The sequence below is a fragment of the Prionailurus bengalensis genome, chromosome D4 (genome assembly GCF_016509475.1).
Source record: "Prionailurus bengalensis isolate Pbe53 chromosome D4, Fcat_Pben_1.1_paternal_pri, whole genome shotgun sequence".
NCBI classification, from domain to species: Eukaryota; Metazoa; Chordata; class Mammalia; order Carnivora; family Felidae; genus Prionailurus; species Prionailurus bengalensis.
This window is the reverse complement of record NC_057359.1, coordinates 25,127,470-25,144,027: the sequence shown is the minus strand read 5'-3', so window position 1 is coordinate 25,144,027 and position 16,558 is coordinate 25,127,470. Positions and strand designations below refer to the sequence as shown.

General features: G+C 40.0%; 2 protein-coding genes across 11 annotated transcripts in view; one reads left to right on the top strand and one right to left on the bottom strand.

Moving 5' to 3' along the window:
• Nucleotides 1-3,799, bottom strand: part of RMI1 (RecQ mediated genome instability 1) — a 29,575-nt gene extending 25,776 nt beyond the window's left edge. Inside the window, exon 1 of one of the 2 annotated variants that reach the window (XR_006294910.1) lies at nt 3,614-3,761. The gene's annotated coding sequence lies outside the window, so the exon portion shown is untranslated. Of the gene's footprint in view, nt 1-3,613 lie in introns of both variants that reach the window. The other variant, XM_043565364.1, reaches the window with a different exon arrangement.
• A 59-nt stretch (nt 3,800-3,858) lies between these two features.
• On the top strand, nt 3,859-16,173 carry HNRNPK (heterogeneous nuclear ribonucleoprotein K). Of its 9 annotated transcripts, none has more exons than XM_043565372.1 (17): nt 3,860-3,998; nt 5,986-6,062; nt 6,165-6,249; nt 6,678-6,775; nt 7,464-7,520; nt 8,972-9,015; nt 9,895-9,967; nt 10,485-10,556; nt 11,056-11,169; nt 11,547-11,675; nt 12,305-12,612; nt 12,721-12,775; nt 13,085-13,168; nt 13,433-13,448; nt 13,526-13,608; nt 14,008-14,177; nt 14,953-16,173. In XM_043565372.1, the coding sequence occupies exons 3-17, from the start codon at nt 6,192-6,194 to the stop codon at nt 14,981-14,983; spliced, it is 1,392 nt and encodes a 463-aa protein (XP_043421307.1). In that variant the 5' UTR covers nt 3,860-3,998; nt 5,986-6,062; nt 6,165-6,191; the 3' UTR covers nt 14,984-16,173. The 9 variants fall into 9 exon arrangements, with proteins under 9 accessions (XP_043421304.1, XP_043421307.1, XP_043421300.1 ...); XM_043565365.1 differs by having other exon boundaries at nt 14,893-16,173; XM_043565368.1 differs by lacking the exon at nt 3,860-3,998 and adding an exon at nt 4,255-4,380 and having other exon boundaries at nt 14,893-16,173.
• Nucleotides 16,174-16,558: the final 385 nt, after the last annotated feature.

Genomic DNA, 16,558 nt, shown 5'->3' with positions numbered 1-16,558 from the left:
AACCCTGTGCAAGCATTCAAACATAGCTAAATTCCAATATTTTACCAAAAAGTCAAGAACTTTGGGGAAAAACTGACTGCTAAATAAACATTTGTTACACAGAATTCATTTAAAAGCAAAGTAAGTATAGGGTATACTAATCAGAAACATGGATGTAGTTCCCCCCCCAACTGCATATTATCATAATTGTAATAAGAGGATTCTATATATAATAGGATTTTTTCCTACATGTTAGAAAGAAATTTTTATTTAAAAATTTAATTAAATGGAAAAAGTGTTATCATGTGGAATCTACATGATGAAGTTTACACTGGGTTTCAATAACTGAGCCTCTTCATAATTTAATAAATTGTATTACTTGCATCTACTTCTTTAGAGAATTCTTAAGGTTTTCCTTCCTCTCTTTCTGGAGAAATTGAGTAATCACAGTCACTGCAGGTAGAAACAACTTAGAGGGGAGGTGTGAGCTAGGGAGCACAATTTTCCAACCACTCAGACACAAAAGAACAGCCCGTGATCCTCATGAACATCACTGTCCAAGAAAAGAAAAACATGGAAAGGTATGTTTCTTAAATTGTACATTAAGAATGTGCATACCATATGATCACTTCTTTTTCTCTCCAAAATGAATCTTAAGAAAGCAATCAGAAAGGACAGACTTAAGTGCTAGAGTGTTTATCATTCATTGTATTTGTATAGGTTGGAAAAAAAACAGAAATAATCTAAATGTTCAACAATGGGGGGGGGAGAAGCAGGGATTAAATACACTACACTGGATCCATGAAATAGGTTATAGTCTTTAAAAAAATTTCTACAGGTCTGTTTAATAACATGAAAATATGTTCATATTTTATTAAGAAAAAGGCCAGGTATAAAACTATATATATATACATACATATATGTATATATATCTTAATCCCTGTTAATTTTATAATCATGAAAAAATGTTTTCTAAAAAGCTGACTTTATACTCTCTGAACTTGACTAAACACAATAATCTACATTCAAGTTCTTGACTGCAGGAACTGACCAGGAAAGAACAGAGTAGGAAAATCCTATCGTACATCACAAAGACTTAGGCATCTTTGATGTATAAGTTAATTTTCAGTCAGCCTCACCTATTCCCCTTTTTCAAAAAAATATAACAAACGGCAGAAGTACCATCATTTTGGACACATGTGGCATTTAACCAACAGCTGAGACTTACAAGCACTAACAAATGTTGAAATCATAACTACTCCATGTTTACACTAGCTTCATCTAAAAAATAAAAGTGTCTTAAAACTCATTAAGGGTAACTTTAAAATTCTGAGAAGATATTCTCTGAAAATTAGGGGGGAAACTATATTTAATGACTGAAATCAGAAGAGGTTATCAGTGGAGCTGTTCGTGGATCTTCCATAACCTACTGTAAGGAAAAGAGAATAGGAAAAGAGAATTCCACCTCTGCTATGTGACCTCAGACATATTCCTTAACTTCTCAGTCTTAAGTTTTCTTATCCATAAAACAGATAACCACAACTTACTCGCAGGACTGTAGTAAGCTTTAAACTGCCAGCACAAGGTAGGGCACATAGTTGGGAACCTTAGGAAATAGTACTTATATTTTAAATAATCATCCAGCTGGCTAGTGTACAATCTGAATTATATGAGTTCATCTAAAGTAAACCCCAAGGCTAAGTAATACTAGCTCTGAATTCACTGGGAGTTCAAAATGACCATAAAATTATACAAGATAGGAGCCAGTGATGTATCCAACTTGATGGGTACTTTGGCAAAGACTTGCTAAAGTCCTTGAATGAGCAAAAGTACAACACAGTAGTTTGGTTGAAAACAATAGAGGATGAAAAACTGGTGGAAAGAGACTTTCCTGTTCAAGAGCAAACTAATAGTTAAAACAGATAAAGAGGAAACACATGGAAAAAGAAGAAAAAAACTCCTTTCGGGCAATACTATCTAGGAAAGGTAAGTAACAGCTTTCAACAGTTAAGGTCCAGTCAGAAGACAGTGAAACTGGGAGAAGGAAGTTCTTAGATAGGGCTGTTTAATTTGCATTCCTGCTCACCACTCTTCATGTTATCAGGGTAGAAACTGATAATTACACCAGAAATACTAGCTTGAAAGAAAGTATCGTTAGTACAGTACCCCTATATGTCCCTTTAAGTGTTAGTGAAATGTCCCAGGTTTTAAGGCAGTCAATTAAATACTGCGAATTCTGACTGGCAGATGAAATCTCTAGAATTATAAACAAGTGTTCTCAACCCCTACATACATGCATCAATTCATGGTTGAATATTTAATAAAGATCTGAACCATATAATATAAAACCAAAATGTGAACTAAGTTTTACCCTCCCAACAAGGCTCTTCGTGAAGATACATTCATCATGGAGGAAGGCGTTTAAAAAAATTACATGGCCACTGAAAGAGACCTTCTCTATAAACTCCACAATCGCAGACACTATGCTTTTAACAGTATTTAACTATCCTCCTAGCCAGTAAATGTTCAGGCTTCATGAAGTCCTCGGCTCCTCCAACAAGAGTTTCTTCCTCATTAGGCGAGTGAAAGATCATGGATGAATGCAATCATACCAAAAAAGGTGCTGGTTACATCCATTCTGCAAATTATTCAAGAGGGAAATCAAGTTACAGTAAGATGGAACGGCACATTTCATCACGACAAAATACACATATATGTATTCTGCAAACGGTGGAGTTAAAATTATATGTAAATCACAACATCTTTATGCTTCGACGCCTATTTGGGGTTGTGGGTGAAGGCTGGAGAGTAGAAGAGTGAGGATGTGGCGACTGGCTACTACCAGGCCAGGCGATTTCCCAGGGTCGGCACCGAGTCGAAATGACCTTAAGAGCCTTAACAAAAGCAGTCATCAAAGCTCGGCACAAGGGCCTTAGAAGTAACCGAACACAAAGCAAGCGCAAACTTGAATACGCCAGATCTGTGACATATTTGAGGAGGAGGTTTGGGGGGTTTTAATCACTGCGGAACACCGCCACTCACTCGGTCGGAGCTTTAAACAGCTGCAAGAAACAGAACGCGGACGTCTACAACTTATTGTGCGAATCGCATTCATTTTAGGGGATAGAATGTAATACTTCCAGCAAATTTTCCACAAACTGCAGCGACGACACTACCGAATACTTTTCTCACAGGTCCCATTTAACAAAAATGGGGGGAAAGGAAGAACAGAGCGGGGAAAAAAGAATGGTCTCGTCAGAAAGCTTGTGAAGACGCCTGGGATCTCCGGGAGCGCTGGCGGGGAGTCGGAAGCAAAGAGGACCAGTTCTCCGGGACTCCGAGGCCGCCCGGCCGCAGGCAAGCGGACCGGCACGCGTTTCCTGGGTTCCCGTCCGAGCCGACAGCGGGCCGCGAACCGCCAGCAGGCCCCCGACCCGGGCCGCTCCGGACGGGCGCTGCGGCCCGTTACAAACAGCGGGTTTCCGCCGCGGGGGCCGGCGGCGGGCGGGCTGCACTACCGCCGCGCAGCCCGCCCGGCAGCCCGCAGCCCGGGCGAGAACGGGAGTGCTGAGTGGGAGGGAGACGCGAGTGTGGACTGTGGAAACGGGGGCATTCGTCTGGGCCTAGCACCGACCTGGGCGTCCGCCTTCCTCTCGCGCAACAGCGGTCCCTGGGCCGCGCGACTGTGAGAACAGGAACCGCTACGGTGCGCGCCCTAATCCTTTTTTGCCTCTTCCCGCCCGATTTGCCGCGCGCTCACACCCCTCCTCCAAATCTAAAAGACTCCGTAGGCCCCGAAAACGCCCCTTCCCCGCCCCCTCCCTGTGCGCGTGAACGAGGTAGCCTTCAGTTCTCGCGAGAGGTTTTCCCCCCTCCCTCTCCTCTGCCTCTAGTGAGTGCGCGAACGAGAAAGGAGGAGGGCGCTCCAGGCGAAAGCACTGCAGACGCCATTATTCCCTGTTTCTCTGCTGCTGCAACCTCGACGTCTTGCCTACGTCCCGCTTTTTTGCGGCCTATAGGTAATTGGGGTTTTCGGCGCTAGGGTATTATAGATTCAGGCAGGGGTTTGGCCTCCCTAAAGATTGCGTTGACTTCTCCCAAGCCCGGCTTTTCTCGGGCCCTTAGCGGCCTCACAACCTGAAGGGAGGCGCCGGCGCGAGGCGTGGCGTCGCCTCCTTCGGCGCCTTGATTGACGCGGCCTTGAGCCAATCGCTTTGCCCTCGCGCCACCGCTGAAGCCCGGGCAACCAATTGGGCTCGGCGGCGGGGTAGGAGAGCGCGGGGAGGCGGGGGAAGGCGGCGGGGGCCTGCGCTCGTTCTCTGTCTAGCTGTGACCGGCTGAGGCGGCGCGGCGGCACAGGGACGGCGGCCTCGCGCGGTGAGGAACGGGGCAGGGCGAACGGTGCGTGGGGGCGAGGATCGGAGACCAAGTTTGCCGCTTGAGGGAGGCGTTTGGGGGCTGCTTGGTGGTTGGCCGCTTCTCAGAAGGGAACGTTGCCCGCTTTCCCCTCCCCCCCACCTCCGCCATTTTCCTGAGCGTGTATCCGCAGTCCGCGTCGTGGTGCTAGAGGCTGTGGGGAGGAATTGCGAGGCAACTGCCTGTGGGATGATCTGTAGTTTTGCAGGCTTGGAATCAGGCATCTTGTGTAGGAAGAGGCGGCCGGCGGGCGGGACCCGAGGGCGGTGGAGAATGCCGCCGCTCTCTTTGTGTGGGCACCCCGCACTTCGGCCCTCCCGGCCCCAGGCTCGGAGCTGGAGCGGGGGAGATGGAACGGTCGAGGCTGCCTCCGTTGCTTTGTCTCTCCCGCGGTGGGGGGAGGGTGCGGGGGATGAGATCTCGGGACCGCGTGGTGGGTGGGGGAGGGGGTCCGCGCTCGGCTCCGCCTAGTAGCACGTAGTCGCCATTACGCGGGCCGCCATTTCCTGTCGGGTCCGGGTGAGGAGCGGCGCGGCGCTTCTGGTCTCGCCTTCGGCTTATTCAACTCCTGTTACTCGGCCGTTGCGGATCCCCGGTATCGTGCGGGGCGGCGGGGGGGAGCATGTTTGCGTTCGGCTAGTCGCGCCCGTAATTAGTGGTTTTCACGGTCTGAGGAATGGTGACTGAAAGACTTGAACGATGAACCGCGGCAACGTTTTTATCTAAATTTTCCAGCATACTCCAACGCTTAGCTGAAGGATGGGCCGTAAGGATAGCGTTTCAGTTAGTCGTTAAAACAGAAGCTTATCGACAAATGTTATGAAAGAATGAAAGGCATAAAACGTATCCTCGAGTTTTAGCTTTAGGCTGTCTGGCGGAAGCCACTTGACTATTTCTTTTCTGCTAGTCCTGTGAGGGCTGGTGAAAGGCGACTTGCGGTCCTATCACGCTGACATTAAAGAAATAATTGTTACGATGCAGAGAGTTTTAACCTAACTTCAATTATTTCTATGGGGCCAGTATTAGCGTTCTGGGGTTCCATTAGCTGTATTTGAGTAATAGAGCAGTGCTGGCGGTTTGGGTCTGCTCCCTATAAGGTTTTTTTTTTTAAGATTTAATTTTCCGGTACTTTGACCTGATTGTTGGATATAGCTTGAATTTGCCTTCGCTTGTAAACTTTAGAGAGTTCAGAGAATGGCCTTTCAAGTCAGCAATGCGAAGGGACCCACGAGCAATTTAAAATTCCAGTATAATCAATTTTGTGTACCTATAAATTTATACCTTTGGGGACAAAATTGAGACTCTGAGCTTATTACAGGTCTTTGTCGTTTCTGTATTTATTGTATAAAACCATTAGTTGCCGTGGTGGGACTCAGTCCAATGGCTAAAAATTCGTGGTTTCCCTTTTGCAAAAGAATCAGAGTCCTTTGGTTACTTTTTTTTCCTAAGGCTTACACTCACTTGAGAGTGTAAGACCCTAAAACAAGTTATAGAAAGAGCTCTTTAGTTTATTTGTATTCAGATCACTGTTCATTAGTATTTAGTAATGAGCAACCAAAAAGCAAAACTGATTTATGTTGGTTTTTATAGGCTACTGCAGCACTAGGGTGTCAGTTGGTCCCGCCCAGAACACTTCAGTTCTGCTCTGCAAGGATATATAATACCTGGTACGTTCTAGAAGCAGAGTCATTTCTTTGCCTTTTATTTAGCGAGACACAAAGCTTACTTTCCAATAAACCAAATGTACTAGCCTCTTTATTTTTCAACAGATTGGTGTGTCCATTTAATTCAAGAAAATGGAAACTGAACAGCCAGAGGAAACCTTCCCCAACACTGAAACCAATGGTGAATTTGGTGAGAACACATTTTTAGCAATTTTTGTGTTTTCTATTCTGTTTCATTATTTAGAACGGTTTAGTGTGACATCCCTGTCAGTTTTCTTCTACTTAGGAACTATATGCAACTGTCTTTTGTGTTGTTGACGGTAAACTTAAAGACAACAAAAAATATTTTTCTTTGTGTTTTACAACTTTTAATCCCTTGAATCATTTTGTCCCTTTCATTGTTTTGTGTTTAGAGTTTTTTGGAAGGGAACGTGCTTTGATTCATAATTAAAAGTTAGAATCTGAGCAGCTTTGGCCTTTTCAGTTAGCAACAAATCTCCAAACAACGGAGTTGCTTTCTCTGTCCTGTGGGTTAAAACTGAAATGTAATTGGATTAAAGGGGATTTTTCTTGTTGATAACTGGTGCTTTCTTTGACATCTGAACTGTTAATTTCTAGGTAAACGCCCTGCAGAAGATATGGAAGAGGAGCAAGCTTTTAAAAGATCTAGAAACACTGATGAGATGGTTGAACTACGCATTCTGCTTCAGAGCAAGGTATAAATTTTAGTCTTGAAAATCTTAAAGTAGTTCTTACTGAAGTAGAAATTAAAATAAGTTCTGGTTTGGCCCTCTGGGAAGCATCCTGAGCCTTACAGATTAAGGAATGTAAAAGATGTGTGTGGCTCTTTTTAAACAGATTGGTAAACCGTGTTATTTGGATGACAATTAAAATGAAAGCCCTTAATACAGTGACGCTATGAGTAAAAGTAGGAGAAAGGGTATAGGTGATGATTAAAGCATTAATGGATTAAAGATTATACCTTGATTGCATTGTGGGGAAAATATCCTAGCTGGCAGTTGACTTGATGGGCATTATCACATCACAATGTGAAGGTACCTAGTGTATTTAAATTACCTTTTTTGGAATGATACCATAAAGTTAATCAGTACATAATTTTCACACTCTGTATTTTTGGCATGCTTAATACTGCAAAGCTGTCTTGGTGTTTTCATCCTCAAAACTCAATAGACTCTCGATTTTTTTTTTTTTTTTTTAACTTCATGATTTTGATTTTGATACCCAGATAGATTTTCAGCTCTATGACCAAAAAAGGGGAAGTTAGAGTTTTGTTAGGGTTTTTGTTTTTTGGGGGGGTGGAAGGGTTTGGATGCAGTTTTAAAAGCATAGGAAGACCTGTTGATATAAGGGAAAGTAAATTTCTTGTGTTTATATCTTCTCCAGAATGCTGGGGCAGTGATTGGAAAAGGAGGCAAGAATATTAAGGCTCTCCGTACAGACGTAAGTATTAAAGAGTTTAAACTACACAAGCAGCTTCAATTTATGTGTTTGTAGGAATTTAAAGATTTGCATCATAGAAATCATTCAATAGTCTAGATACAAGCCATTTGTAATAATTGAATACATAGTTGATTTCAAGGTTTGCCATTCCTGATTTAACAAAGCACAGATTGAGTTTGGGGAGGGGGGATCTGTATTAAACCTCTTCCCTTTCTGATAACTTTACACCAAATTATTCACTTCAAGATAACATTTTAATTAGAAATAACGACAGTGTAAAAACCCTTAATTGCACTAGTTACCGTGTGTGAATCAATTACAGTATTACAAAAACCATTGCAGGTGGCTGATTAAACTCCAAAATTTTTATTTTTTAATCGTCCATCTGTTTAACAGCTTGCACATGAAGCACAAAGAGATTAATGTTGAGGTTGCATGATTTAAATATGGGTAAAGAATAGACGCTTAATCTTATAATTGGGAAACCATTTGTCAATGCCAATGATTTGTTTGAGTCTTCATATTTTATAGTGGGTTGACTCTTGTGATTAGACACATTAAATGTTGGTATCACCAGAAGCGAGCATATTTATAGGACTTGGCTACACCAAAATTCCTAAATTTTTTTCTCATAGTGTACACACTCTTAATGTTTCTTTGCTAAAGTTGAGGCAAATAATAACTTTGTGTTGAATACTTATTTGATAGTATTTCATTTCTCTCTTGGTCGCAGATCTTTGTATGTTCCTCCTGTAAACTGAACTTGAAAATTTGTTTTAAATTTTACAAACTTGCCTGCTAGGATCTAGGAATGCGTTTTAAACCTCCAGGAAACCAAACTGGTCTTTTAAGAGATAGGGTTTTTGGTGGTGTGGGAATTTTTGTTTTGTCTTTTACAAACCTCTCTCCTCTTAATCCAGATGTTCTATATAATTATCTGGGTTATCAATTTCCCCATTTCCTCAAGAATTTTAGTAAACTGAGTCATGACAGGTTTTGTGTCTACCCTCATGAGCCAGCCTGCTACTGAAACATCGTTTGTTAAAAAGAAAAAAAAAATAGCTAGTACCATCATTTAAGGTCCTTAAATGTTAAGCCACAGTCAGATTTAGAGAAGTCCATTATTGTGTTAGTCTTCAGAACAACTTAAGCTTGTTTCATTAATTGAGAGTATGAGTATAGTTTGTATTAAATTAAAATTTATTGCTTTTCCCCCTTTTCCCTCTCCTTGTTTTTTTGGCCATATATCTCCGTTGCCCATGTACTGGATCGACTTACCCCTGCGTTGCCCACCATGACGTTGGCCCATCCGCCCCTGAACGCCCATGTGAAAACCCTGGTTGGCTATGCCCAAAAATGTGCTCGTTGCCAAACGGGTACCATACTTGACAACTTCTGATTGAATGCCCATGCCCAATGCCAACATCCACGAACGCCAATGACCAATGCAGTACAATGCCAGTGTTTCAGTCCCAGACAGCAGTGGCCCCGAGCGGTATGTCCCAACAGTTTATGCCTCACTGCCTGATTAGAAAGAGAGAAATGTATTTTATTACCTGCCTTTTATATAATTAAATAGTATCCCCTTTAGACGGTGTATTGTTTTTCAAGTTTCTGTCTTATTTTCCCCATTAAGTCTTTTTGTCACTGAACTTTTACCGTGAGTTGCCCACCCAAACGATCCACTAATTTTATTTCGATGGAAGGAGCACAGCTTCAAGTGTTGCATATTTGCTGCATTGTAAATCAAATTGTTACCAAAATAGTCTCTCGCTCTGTCTTTGTGGCCCACCTTGCTTCCCAACATTGCCTGTTCATAATTTTTTCTGATGAAATGCTAACTCTGGTTCACTTTCCTTCACTTCTCATTTGTGTTGTCTTTGTTTTGTCTCGCATTTGTATTTGTTTTCTTGCAGAGCCCATTAGTGATCTAATTTCTAACTGGTATCCATAACCTTACTCCAGATATAATGTTCACCACTTGCATATTCCCCCACTTTTGCCTAAGAGAAGGTGTGCCAGTTTTACCAATGTAACAGCGAGGGTATCCTTAATTAACTTAGTGGTGGCGGGGAACATAAATATTCAACTCTGCTTCAGTTCTGGTCAATTTATTGCCCACTTAATCTGAGCCCTTCCAAGAGCCCATTCTCTCTGTCTCTCTGCAAGTCTCCTAATATTGTTATCATGTCTGTATTGGGCATAAAACAAAATGCATGTGAAAAACCTATAAATAGGCTACTTTAAATGGGGAGATTAAATAATTGTATGTTACTTCTCTGTGAAAGTTTGTATGACTACTGATGATGAACACAAAACTCATTTTTTCTTTTCCACCTTTTTTGTACTATCTGGTATTTGTGATGTTTGACAGCATATTGAGTATCAGTGCTGATATTGAAACAATTGGAGAAATTCTGAAGAAAATCATCCCTACCTTGGAAGAGGTAGGCTCTCTTTTTTTTAATGTATTTGGCAATTGAGGGGGGAATATTTAAAATGTTTTATTGGGGCTTAATAGGGGAGGTGGAGAGACAGTGGCTGTGACAGTTTGTAGCAGCGACATAAACTGCTACATAATGTGCATGGTTACTACTCCATGTGTGTGTTTTAAAATGCAATCTGGAAAAAAAAATGTAGTCTGGCCACTCCAGAGTAAATATGAACTACCTGTGGTCTTGCATATGGGTGTAGCATATATTTTATGGGCTCTAGTCCTAGAAGAGGTGTTTTTTAAGGTAGAATATTGATTGTGGGGACTGTGTTGGAAAGGACTGTGTTAGATTTTTTTTAATTTTATATATTCATGTGTTTATTGGATATATAGGAAAAAAGTTACTCTTTGATTCTTAAGAATTTAATGGCATAGATATGAAATATGTTGTAGTAGCTTTACCAATATATGCGACAATAGCCTGATCACACTAGACACTTAACCTATTACTCTTATTTTTCTACTTTCAGGGCCTGCAGTTGCCATCACCCACTGCAACCAGCCAGCTCCCGCTCGAATCTGATGCTGTGGAATGCTTAAATGTATGTCATAGTGCCATTGAACCCCACTGAAGTATGGAGCCTGGCCCATAGGATCAATTTTATTTTTAACATAGTGTACTTATCCCGTCTCTATAGAAAAAGGCTTAAAAACAAGAGAAATGAATGGTCTTACAACTCACTGTTGACCCTGCTCCATGCTGCAGTGGGAATTAACTACATTTGCAAAGTGCTTTGCAGTCATTTTTATTATGGTGTTATTTGAATGTTAATAATAATTTTGTGGTAACAGCGACATGCTAAATGGCTGCAGTGTGGGTATGGTGTTGCAGGACCTGAAAATAAAATAGTTTTTTAAGGTGGTGCAGAATGTCCTTTTTGGGCCTGGCTATTGAGGATAATAAGCACATAACTGGTAAAGTTATTGAACTATAAATTCAGGTTGCTCACTGCAACAGTATATTGTCATGCTTATAGCAGATAAGTGTGTATTGGGGATTCTTTGATTTGGGACTAAAATCTTATAACTCTCCCTCTGCAGTACCAACACTATAAAGGAAGCGACTTTGACTGCGAGTTGAGACTGTTGATTCATCAGAGTCTGGCAGGAGGCATTATTGGGGTCAAAGGTGCTAAAATCAAAGAACTTCGAGAGGTAAAGGCACTGTTTGTTTTCTTCTCCTACTGTATACTAGAGAATAGTTGTTCATACACAGTTGGATCAGTGGACTTCTCTCCTTCCCCCACTTGACCTCCCTCCCTAAGATTCCTTATCACTTCTTTGTTCATGTAGTTTGCTTTTAAAATACAACAGCCTGGACATGCTTGGGCGAGTTTTTTGCCAAAATTTTTATACACTGGCAAGGTCCTAGAGCTATTAAACAGGGTTTTTATATGGTCAGGTGGGGGGGGGGGTACTGAATATGAATGTAAATTTCTCTGAACCTAGGATTTTTTTTTTTTTTTGGTGTATTTCATGTATTTTTAAATGTCTTCTAATTAATGCATCCCTTTACTATATACTTATTACAGAACACACAGACAACAATCAAGCTTTTCCAGGAATGCTGTCCTCATTCCACTGACAGAGTCGTTCTTATTGGAGGAAAACCTGATAGGGTTGTAGAGTGCATCAAGATCATCCTTGATCTTATTTCGGAGGTACTTCATTTACATTCAATTCTGTGCAACAAATTTTTATTCTAAAGTAGTGTCACAATGTTTACACAAATGGCTTTTGTCTTATGCCTTTACCCGTTGGGGTTTTCTTGTTTTTTGGATATTTTAATTTAAAAGTTTTTTGAGATGGTGGTTATTTGATTATTGGTGAGAATTTTAATAATTTTTGGTCCTTCAAGTAGTTTTTATAGTACTAGTACTACGTTGCATAGCTTCCCAACTGACGTCCTTCAGCATGGGTTAGAGGCTTACCCAGGATACCGATCCCTTCAGCCCTTGAGATTTTTTTTTTTTTCCTTTAAAGACCCCATTGTGAAATGTGTGGGTGGGGTTTTGTGTTCTCTTCCTTGAGATCTGAGGGTAAAAGGCTGCTGCTTCTTCCCCCACAAGCCAGTAAAATTTTCAGACTCACCAAAAATACTGCTTTTTTTTTTTTTTTTTTTTAAATACTTTCTTTCCTCCTATTAACCTTTTGCCTGATTGCTTTCTCCTGTCCCAAGTACCTCCCCGGAGAAATAAGGGACTTGAAATGTTTGGCTTGTTAACATTTAGTATGAAACAAGTCTCCTTTCCTTGTTCTTTTCTCTAACGTTGCTACATTTTTGTTTTAGTCTCCCATCAAAGGACGTGCACAGCCTTACGATCCCAATTTTTACGATGAAACCTACGATTATGGTGGTTTTACAATGATGTTTGATGACCGCCGTGGACGTCCTGTGGGATTTCCCATGCGGGGGAGAGGCGGTTTTGATAGAATGCCTCCTGGTCGGGGTGGGCGTCCTATGCCTCCATCTAGAAGAGATTATGACGACATGAGCCCTCGTCGAGGACCTCCTCCACCGCCTCCTGGACGAGGTGGCCGGGGTGGTAGCAGAGCTCGGAATCTTCCTCTTCCTCCTCCACCACCACCTAGAGGAGGGTAAGTTTATTACATCCACACAGTTAACAACCGGCTACATTTGATGGGTAGATAGATTTTTGTTGTGTGTGACATGTACTGAGATTACAACACGTACTGTGCTTGCAGAGACCTAATGGCCTATGACAGAAGAGGAAGACCTGGAGACCGCTATGACGGCATGGTAAGAACTCTTCATTTATCATGAATGTATATGTGAGGGCCTGTAAAGGGTTTTAAAGTCAAGTAGTTGGCAGTTTGTTGAAGATGATTGTTAATTGAAAAGCTTGCTTTACCAGTGGACTTGGTAGATAACTAGTTAAATCGTTGTCAGTTTGTTGAAATATTAAGACTTTTTTGAGCCATTTTTGTTTCCCCACAATGTATGATTGGTGCTAATAAATATTTGAGTGAAGTGAAATAGAAATGAACCTTATAAAATGGCTGAAATATATAGTCCAGGTTATGTTAACAAGTTCTGTCTCTGACACAGGTTGGTTTCAGTGCTGATGAAACTTGGGACTCTGCGATAGATACATGGAGCCCATCAGAATGGCAGATGGCATATGAACCACAGGTTGAGTATCATGGGTGTTTGCATTCATGTCAATAATAACTTAAAATGTTTACCTCCTTGCCAGTAAGTCTTTTTCCCTCCTGTAATGTGTTTGTTTTTGTGCTATGTACCTGAAGTGTTTTCTTCCCCAAGGATTGTCTTCTAAAACCTAGGGAGAATATGGGAGGACTCTAGTTTCCTAAACTAAGATTTTAGGAATATTAAAATACCTGAAGGGTAGTTTTGAAGGCAAAGTAATTTTTTATTTTTTCTTTCCATTTTTAGGGTGGCTCCGGATATGGTAAGTTTTTTCCTTTGTGAAATCAAAACATTATTTCATGCTTTCTAAATGAACTTAATGCTCATTATTTAAATCAGATTATTCCTATGCAGGGGGTCGTGGCTCATATGGTGATCTTGGTGGACCTATTATTACTACACAAGTAACTATTCCCAAAGATGTGAGTATTCTTTGAATTCTTACATTCTTGTAATGTTAACAAGGAACGTTTAATGAGTCTTTTTCTTTAGTGTCCTGACTTTTAATAAAAGGTCTTAATAAAAATACTGTATTTTAGGATTAAAATTGTGTTTTACAGACTTTAGTGAGGTGTGTTTCTCCGGCTTGAGTCTTGCACTGTTTTTAAAAGCTGAGGGTTTTGAAGCCCTTGATTTGTTTATTAAAGGAAGTGTTGATGTGTGCTGTGTAAATAACATAACTCAAACCTTGATTGGTTAGAGGGCCTTAAGTAATCTTAGAATAAACTGCAAAGTTAGTACTCTTGATATTCATTGAAAATACAGGTAATGTGGTTACTTTGAAAGTATATCATAAACACTTGTTTTTAAAATCTTTTCAGTTGGCTGGATCTATTATTGGCAAAGGTGGTCAGCGGATTAAACAAATCCGTCATGAGTCAGGAGCTTCGATCAAAATTGATGAACCTTTAGAAGGGTCCGAAGATCGGATCATTACCATTACAGGAACACAGGACCAGATACAGAATGCACAGTATTTGCTGCAGAACAGGTCAGTTTGAGTTTAGCTTTGTGCTAGCCTATACGTACTAAAACTTGAAAAAGCCTTCTTCTCAATTGATTTTTCTTTTAGAAGCCATGGTGTCTCAACCTTTTGGGGACCTAACTTCTAAACATTCTAATAGCTTTGCTTTAATTTTCTTCTGCTTTCTTACTAAAAACGAAGACATTCAATACTAATCTTGCTGGAAGAAGCCTTAACCAAGCAAACTTCTCATTTCTCTGGTGAAAACTGCTGCCAAAACCACTTGTTACAAATTATACAGAGCCTGTAGAAAATGTAGAAGATTCAGTGGACGTTGGTCTAGTTCTGTGTGGAAGACTAGTGATTTTGTTGTTTTTAGATAACTAAATCGACAACAAATCACAGTCTGCCATATGGCACAGGCCATGCCTCTACAGGACAAATGATTGGTGCTGTAAAACGCAGCATTTCACACCTTACTGGCATTTCTTTGTCTTCTCTACCAAATATTAACAACTTTTAATTTCATTTTCCTAATTCTGCTCTACTAATGTCTGATTTACTATTAATCATTTTTCTTGAATTTTACATTGCTCTAATTTTGTAATTGCTAATGTTTTAATTCTTCTAATTGTAATGGACATGTTTATCATTTTAATTTAGCATTGAAATTGTCTTAATGTTGATTAAGATGTTACGAACAAAAATTCTAATTCGTACTTTTTTTTCTTTTCTTTTATAGTGTGAAGCAGTATGCAGATGTTGAAGGATTCTAATGCAAGATATTTTTTCTTTTTTATAGTGTGAAGCAGTATTCTGGAAAGTTTTTCTAAGACTAGTGAAGAACTGAAGGAGTCCTGCATCTTTTTTTTTTTATCTGCTTCTGTTTAAAAAGCCAACATTCCTCTGCTTCATAGGTGTTCTGCATTTGAGGTGTAGTGAAATCTTTGCTGTTCACCAGATGTAATGTTTTAGTTCCTTACAAACAGGGTGGGGGGGGGAAGGGCGTGCAAAAACTAACATTGAAATTTTGAAACAGCAGCAGAGTGAGTGAATTTTAATTTTTGTTCATTGTTGGTGGTTTAAAGGAAAAATATTCCCCCCATGTAATTATTGTGAACACTTTGCTTTGTGGTCACTGTAACATTTTGGGGGGTGGGACAGGGAGGAAAAGTAACAATAATAGTCCATATGTCCCTGGCATCTATTCAGAGCAGTGTGCAGAATGTAATGCTCTTTTGTAAGAAACGTTTTATGATTTTTAAAATAAATTTAGTGAACCTATTTTTGGTGGTCATTTTTTTTAAGACAGTCATTTTTCAAATGGCTGGATTCCCAAACCCACCCCAAACTAAACACTAAGTTTGATTTTCAGCTCCTCTGTTGGATATAAATAAATGCATCTCTTCTTGGACTTAGGCATAATATCTTGGCAAATTCCATTCTGGTGATTTCTTGATGATTTGAAAGTCCATTGCTTGGAAAGAAATTTTGTCATACACATTCATGCTTATAATAAGCTGGGGATTTTTTGTTTGTTTTTGCAAATGCTTGCCCCTACTCTGCAACAGTTTTCTATGTTAGTAATTGTGAAGGAGAACCGAGGTGGGGAGCAATACTACAAATTCAGTAATGGTTTAAATATATGCCAGAAGCCTAATGGCAACAAGTTTTATTAATCAGAATAATACTTGGTTATGGAAGTGACTGATGCTAAATAAATTCTTATTATTTTTTATTAGATAATTTCTCACCTATAGACAAACTGTCAGCCTGCTAGTGTCTATTAGTTAAACTTTGTAAAATATATATATATTCTTGTTTTTCCATTGTATGCAAACTGAAGGAAAAAGATGTACCATTTCTCTGTTGTATGTTGGATTATGTAGGAAATGTTTGTGAACAATTCAAAAAAAAAAAAAAAACGATGAAAAAGTTCCTGTGGATGTTTTGTGTAGTATCTTGGCATTTGTATTGATAGTTAAAAGTTCACTTCCAAATAAATAAAACTCCCATAATGCTAGATTTGATGTGTGCCCAATTTGAACAAGGGTTGATTGACTACCTGTAAAATTTGTTCAAACGTTCCTCTTGTAAGGAAATACAGTAATCTTAAATTATAATTTTTTTTGTGTGAAGTGTGTTTCTAGCATTTATAAATGAAGTCTGGCAGGGGTGGTAAATATAAAATCCCAGTGATTAAGCTCTTAATTTGTTAAAAGGGGGAGTCTAGCATAATGAGAGCTGAGTCATGATTATCCAGTTGTACAGATCTTCCTATTCTCAACACTGCCTACGAGAAATTTTGGATTTCTTAGGTTTTTATCTTTAAAATAGCTCTAGTTTGATGATTGAAAATGCTGACAGATAATGTAACAACTGCCTTACTATGTATGGTTCCTGGCTCA

Bases quoted from the DNA above. Each gene is read 5' to 3' on its own strand.
- HNRNPK (XM_043565369.1), top strand. From the start codon at position 6,192: ATGGAAACTGAACAGCCAGAGGAAACCTTCCCCAACACTGAAACCAAT. The intron at 6,776-7,463 runs GTATAAATTTTA...TATCTTCTCCAG, and splicing joins GCATTCTGCTTCAGAGCAAG to AATGCTGGGGCAGTGATTGG. The intron at 9,968-10,484 runs GTAGGCTCTCTT...TTCTACTTTCAG, and splicing joins TCATCCCTACCTTGGAAGAG to GGCCTGCAGTTGCCATCACC.